At 56.6% G+C, this 6,678-nt stretch overlaps 1 protein-coding gene across 1 annotated transcript in view; it reads left to right on the top strand.

Annotated features, from left to right (window-relative positions):
* The first annotated feature begins 3,793 nt into the window (after positions 1–3,793).
* FSCN1 (fascin actin-bundling protein 1) overlaps positions 3,794–6,678 on the top strand; it is a 38,650-nt gene continuing 35,765 nt past the window's right edge. Inside the window, exon 1 of the mRNA XM_034436575.3 lies at positions 3,794–5,247. Within this exon, the coding sequence (XP_034292466.2) occupies positions 4,401–5,247 (847 nt within the window). The 5' untranslated portion in view covers positions 3,794–4,400. The remainder of the gene's footprint in view (positions 5,248–6,678) is intronic.

Here is a 6,678-nt window from a genome sequence, read left to right as displayed (position 1 = left end):
TTTTTTTTATTTTAAATTTGATTTATATGCCGCCCTTCTCCGGAGACTCAGGGCGGCTTACAATGCGCTAAGCAATAGCCTTCATTCTTTTGTATATTTATTCAAAGTCAGCTTATTGCCCCCACAAACTGGGTCCTCAATTTACCTACCTTAGAAAGGATGGAAGGCTGAGTCGACCTTGAGCCTTGGCGAGATTCGAACCAGCAGTAATTGCAGGCAGCTGGTCTTAATAACCAGCTTAATAACAGGGTGCCTTAGACCACTGTACTTCCAAGGCTCTTCACCCCTGCCTTGGATCCTCTTGTTTTTTCAAGCCTCGTTTATTGCTTAAATGTTGATCGTGTCGATTAGTTGTTGCTGCACAGCGTTTTTTAATTTTTTTAACATTTAGTCTCAACACCGATTTTGTTGGACGTGCCAATAAAATTAATATACGTTTAATTTTATCGACTATTTATATTTTTATTCCTATGAGTCGTTGTCCTAGGGACCTTAGTACACTGCTTTGCCCGGGACCCATAATGCATAAGGCCTTCATCCATCCAACAAGGATACCGTTTAAGTTTCCAGATCAAAGTTTGTTTAGATTATTAGCATCCTTCTTTCAGATGGTTGGCAATTCAAGGGGAGAATAGGGTGGCATGTTGCAAACAATTCTGCCAAAATAATACAGTTAATTCCAAAGCGTGTTTCCAAACCGCTCCCCCATTCACAGAACATCCTTTCCTAATTTTTTTCTCTCTCCCCCCCCTCCACCCCCAATAAGTAGTTCAAAGCTTAGAGCAATAAAACTAGTTAAATTAGGCAGATTGCCAGGAAGGCAATGGATTTAGGAACAGAACCTAGCGGTGGAATACAGTTGGATGAAGAACGAGAAGAGGATTAGGCGTGGATGTATTCAAACAGCACGCTAAGCCATGGTTTCCGCAACCATCGTGGAATCGATCAAATTGGTTGAAGCCTTACAATGCATTAAACCAGAAACTAGCCAAGTGTATTTAAGATGATGGTTCCCCCCCCCACCCCGTTTTATGATGGGTGTGAATTTCAACTCCCAGAATTATCCAGCTAGCGGGTGGACTTCAACTCCCAGAATTCCTCAGCTAGTGGGTGGACTTCAACTCCCAGAATTATCCAGCTAGTGGGTGGACTTCAATTCCCAGAATTCCCCAGCTAGGGGGTGGACTTCAACTCCCAGAATTCCCCAGCCAGTAGGTGGTCTTCAACTCCCAGAATTCTCCAACCAGTAGGTGGACTTCAACTCCCAGAATTCTCCAACCAGTAGGTGGACTTCAACTCCCAGAATTCCCCAGCCAGTAGGTGCACTTCAACTCCCAGAATTCTCCAACCAGTAGGTGGACTTCAACTCCCAGAATTCCCCAGCCAGTAGGTGCACTTCAACTCCCAGAATTCTCCAACCAGTAGGTGGACTTCAACTCCCAGAATTCCCCAGCCAGTAGGTGCACTTCAACTCCCAGAATTCCCCAGCCAGTAGGTGCACTTCAACTCCCAGAATTCCCCAGCTAGTGGGTGGACTTCAACTATCAAAACTATCCAGCCAGTAGGTGGACTTCAACTCCCAGAATTCCCCAGCCAGTGGGTGGACTTCAACTCCCAGAATTCCTCAGCTAGTGGGTGGACTTCAACTCCCAGAATTCCTCAGCTAGTGGGTGGACTTCAATTCCCAGAATTCCCCAGCTAGGGGGTGGACTTCAACTCCCAGAATTCCCCAGCCAGTAGGTGGTCTTCAACTCCCAGAATTCTCCAACCAGTAGGTGGACTTCAACTCCCAGAATTCTCCAACCAGTAGGTGGACTTCAACTCCCAGAATTCCCCAGCCAGTAGGTGCACTTCAACTCCCAGAATTCCCCAGCCAGTAGGTGCACTTCAACTCCCAGAATTCCCCAGCTAGTGGGTGGACTTCAACTATCAAAACTATCCAGCCAGTAGGTGGACTTCAACTCCCAGAATTCCCCAGCCAGTGGGTGGACTTCAACTCCCAGAATTCCCCAGCCAGTAGGTGGTCTTCAATCCCAGAATTCTCCAACCAGTAGGTGGACTTCAACTATCAAAACTATCCAGCCAGTAGGTGGACTTCAACTCCCAGAATTCCCCAGCCAGTGGGTGGACTAATTCCCCAGCCAGTGGGTGGACTTCAATTCCCAGAATTCCCCAGCCAGCATGGCTGGCTAGAGAATTCTAGGAGTTGAAGTCCACGCATCTTGAAGTTGCCAACTTTGAAAAAAAAAACACTGGCCTAGAATAATTAAGTAGCCATCATTAATGCTAATAATCGTCACACAACAAACAAAAAACACCAGTTTCTTTCTCTAGCTTTTAGGAGACAAAATCATTCTCCTTCTAGAGCTAACTGTTATTCCCAGTAAGCAGACCCATTAAATGCACAGGAGATGCCCAAAGAAACTTGGCATCTCTAATTTAACGCTTCCTACTGGGATTACTCAGGAGGCTTGGATTGCTGGCTTGAGAAAGGCATAAACCTGCCCAGGATGCGTTCGTGTAACCGCTGAACTAAGTTTCATGAGAATTAAAAATTCTGGTTTAAGGAGAGGTTCGGCTCTGTCCTTGAAGATGGAGACTCTTGCTCAGACCCAGAGGTGCAGAACCTACCTGGGGACTCAGGTGAGGTTCTCTCCACTGTAAAGGCCCCCCCCCTGCAAGCACTTAAATTGCAGCCTTTAAGCCAAGACAATCTCCTTGGCCACACCTGGAAAGGTGAATCCTGGCTGGCTACAGAATCAAGGACAGGAAGGAAGTGGGTTTATTTGATTTTATTTTTTTTTAGCACCCAGCCCAAAGATCTCTGGGTGGCGTTCTATCCCCAGTGCCAATCCGATCTTACCCTCTTTTGCAGATCAAGCAAAGCAGCCTTGGAAAGGGGGGATTGCGGAGGTGCAAACAGAGACACCCCTCCCCCACAATGGAGCTGGCTTGGGGTACAAACCCAACAGAGCCTGAGTGGCGCAGCAGACTAATGCTACTGTTAAAGGTAGTATTTAGCTTCCAGCTGCCTGCAATTACTGCAGGTTCGAATCTCGCCAGGCTCAAGGTTGACTCAGCCTTCCATCCTTTCTAAGGTAGGTAAATTGAGGACCCAGTTTGTGGGGGCAATAAGCTGACTTTGTATAAATATACAAAAGGATGAAGGCTATTGCTTAACGCACTGTAAGCTGCCCTGAGTCTCTGGAGAAGGGCGGCATATAAATCAAAATTAATTTTTTTAAAAAAAAAGTCCCAGAATTTTTTTTTGGGGGGGGGGCGAGATTTGAATATCATCAGGGCAACTGATATTGCAGTTTGCAGCAGGCGGGAGTTTCCCCAAGGCAGTGCGTGGGGGCAGGACAAGGGACCCCTGATTTGGGGAGGGTCCCCGGGAATCAGGGCTGGACGCGTGGCTCGGGACCTCCAGCCACCTCCCCTAACCCCCACCCCGCCATTCAAGGGCAGCTCGAAATCCCAGCCCCCGACGCCCAGATTGCCCCAGGATGCTGGTCGGTGGACCCCCTCTCCCTCCTTCCCCAACACCCGCACCGGAGACCCCCTCTCCCTTTTTAGCAAGGGCGTTCCAGGCAGCCCCGCCTTTGCGGAGCCCCCCACTCCCCCAACCTAGCTCCTCCCGCCCCTACCTGGCTCCTCCTTCCCCCCCCTTTCCCCACTCCCCCCCAAGTGTCGTCAGCTTGCGGACCAAGGGGAGGGGGAGAGGCGGCTGCAGGGCGCCCCCTCCCCCGGCCGAGCTCCGCCCCGTCGGGCGCGCCGAGCCTCAATTGGCAGCGGCGGGGCAGCCGCGCCCCCTCCCCGCCTTATAGCCGGGTCCTGCCATCCGCCGCGTCTCTCTCTCTCTCTCTGTCTCCCTCGCTCAGCTGCAGCCCGGCTTTGCGGAGCTCGGGGAGCCCAGCCAAGCCCGTCCGTCCGTCCGTCCGTCCGTCGAGCCGGTTCTTCCTCCGCAGCCCCAGCGGCAGCCTAACAAAGGAGCCGTCGGGGAGAGAAGGCAAGGAAGAAAGAAAGGAAAGAAAGAAAGAAAGAAGAAAGGAAAGAAAGAAAGGAAAGAAAGAAAGGAAGGAAGGAAGGAAAGAAAGGAAGGAACGAAGAAAGGAAGGAAAGAAGAAAGAAAGAAAGAAGACAGGAAGAAAAAGAAAGAAGAAAGGAAAGAAAGGAAAGAAAGGAAGAAAGAAAGGAAAGGAAGGAAGAAAGGAAGAAAGAAAGGAAAGAAGAAGAAAGAAAGGAAAGGAAGGAAAGAAAGGAAGAAAGGAAGGAAGGAAAGAAAGAAAGAAGGAAGGAAGGAAGGGAAGAAAGGAAGGAAGGAAAGAAGGAAGGGAGAGAAGGAAGGAAGGAAAGGAGAGAAGGAGCCCAGCCACCCACCCAGCCGTCCACCCCTCGCCATGACGGCCAACGGGAACCCGGCCTCGCCGCCGCCGCCGCCGCCGCCGTCGGACTCGCTGCCCATCCAGTTCGGGCTGATCAACTGCGGCAACCGCTACCTGACGGCGGAGGCCTTCGGCTTCAAGCTCAACGCTTCGGCCCCGAGCCTGAAGAAGAAGCAGATCTGGACGCTGGAGCAGAACGGCGACGACTGCGGCGTGGTCTACCTGCGGAGCCACCTGGGCCGCTACCTGGCGGCCGACAAGGACGGCCAGGTGAGCTGCGAGAGCGAGGCGCCCTCGGCCGACTGCCGCTTCGTCATCCTGGCCCACGACGACGGGCGCTGGTCGCTGCAGTCCGAGCCCCACCGCCGCTTCTTCGGCGGCACCGAGGACCGGCTCTCCTGCTTCGCCCAGGCCGTCTCGGGGGCCGAGAAGTGGCGGGTCCACCTGGCCCTCCACCCGCAGCTTCACCTCTTCAGCCTCAGCCGCAAGCGCTACGCCCAGCTGGGCGCCGGGGAGCTGGCCGTGGGCCGCGACGTGCCGTGGGGCGTGGACGCCCTGCTCACCCTCCTCTTCCACGAGGGCCGCTACCGGCTCCAGACCCGCGACCACCGCCTCCTCCGCCGCGACGGCCAGCTGGTGGAGCGGCCCGAGCCGGCCGCCGAGTTCACCCTCGAGTTCCGCGCGGGCAAAGTGGCCTTCCGCGACGGCCAGGGACGCTACCTGGCGCCCTCGGGGCCCAGCGGCACCCTCAAGGCCGGCAAAGCCACCAAGGTGGGCAAGGACGAGCTTTTCCTCCTCGAGCAGAGCTGCCCGCAGGTCGGCCTCCGCGCCGCCAACGACCGCAACGTCTCCACCCGGCAAGGTAAGGGGGGGCAGGGGAGGGGAGGGGGTCTCTTGGCCCGCCCGGGGTGGAGGGGAGGGGGGAAGGGTCTCCGTTCAACAAGGGAGAGGCCACCTGAGGAGGGGGTCTCTTGGCCCGCCTGGGGTGGAGGGGAGGGGGGAAGGGTCTCCGTTCAACAAGGGAGAGGCCACCTGAGGAGGGGGTCTCTTGGCCCGCCTGGGGTGGAGGGGAGGGGGGAAGGGTCTCCGTTCAACAAGGGAGAGGCCACCTGAGGAGGGGGTCTCTTGGCCCGCCTGGGGTGGAGGGGAGGGGGGAAGGGTCTCCGTTCAACAAGGGAGAGGCCGGCTGGGGAGGGGGTCTCTTGGCCCGCCTGGGGTGGAGGGGAGGGGGGAAGGGTCTCCGTTCAACAAGGGAGAGGCCGGCTGGGGAGGGGGTCTCTTGGCCCGCCTGGGGTGGAGGGGAGGGGGGAAGGGTCTCCATTCAACAAGGGAGAGGCCGGCTGGGGAGGGGGTCTCTTGGCCCGCCTGGGGTGGAGGGGAGGGGGGAAGGGTCTCCGTTCAACAAGGGAGAGGCCACCTGGGGAGGGGGTCTCTTGGCCCGCCCGGGGTGGAGAAGGGGAGAGGTCCCCACCTAGCAAGGGAGGGGAGGGGGTTCCTCTCCATTCATCAAGGTAGAGGAGAGTCCGGCTGGGGAGGGGTCTCTTGGCCCACCCGGGATGGAGGGGAGGGGGGAAGGTCTCCATTCAACAAGGGAGAGGCCGGCTGGGGAGGGGGCTCCTGAGCCGCTTGGGGAGGAGAAGGGGGGAGGTCTCCACCCGGCAAGGGAGGGGAGGGGGTTCCTGACCCACCTGGGGAGGTGTGGAAGGGTCTCCATCAAGGGAGGGGAGAGGCCGGCTGGGGAGAGGGGGGCTCTTGGCCCGCCTGGGGTGGAGAAGGGGAGAGGGCTCCACCCGGCAAGGGAGGGGAGGGGGTTCCTGACCCACCTGGGGAGGTGTGGAAGGGTCTCCATCAAGGGAGGGGAGAGGCCGGCTGGGGAGTGGGGAGCTCTTGGCTTGCCCGGGATGGACGGGAGGGGGGAAGGTCTCCCTTCAACAAGGGAGAGGCCGGCTGGGGAGGGGGCTCCTGGGCCGCTTGGGGAGGAGAAGAGGGGAGGTCTCCACCCGGAAAGGGAGGGAAGGGGTTCCTCTCCATTCATCAAGGTAGAGGAGAGGCCGGCTGGGGAGGGGTCTCTTGGCCCACCCGAGATAGAGAAGGGGAGAGGGCTTCACCCGGCAAGGGAGGGGAGGGGGTCCTGACCCACCTGGGGAGGTGTGGAAGGGTCTCCATCACAGGAGGGGAGAGCCCGGCTGGGGAGGGGTCTCTTGGCCCGCCTGGGGTGGAGAATGGGAGAGGGCTCCACCCGGCAAGGGAGGGGAGGGGTTCCTCTCCATTCATCAAGATAGAGGAGAGCCCA

The sequence above is a fragment of the Pantherophis guttatus genome, chromosome 14 (assembly GCF_059756535.1).
Source record: "Pantherophis guttatus breed Tessera chromosome 14, ASM5975653v1, whole genome shotgun sequence".
In the NCBI taxonomy this organism is placed as follows: domain Eukaryota; kingdom Metazoa; phylum Chordata; class Lepidosauria; order Squamata; family Colubridae; genus Pantherophis; species Pantherophis guttatus.
The sequence above is the reverse complement of the archived record's forward strand: the minus strand, read 5'-3'. Positions and strand labels throughout refer to the sequence as shown.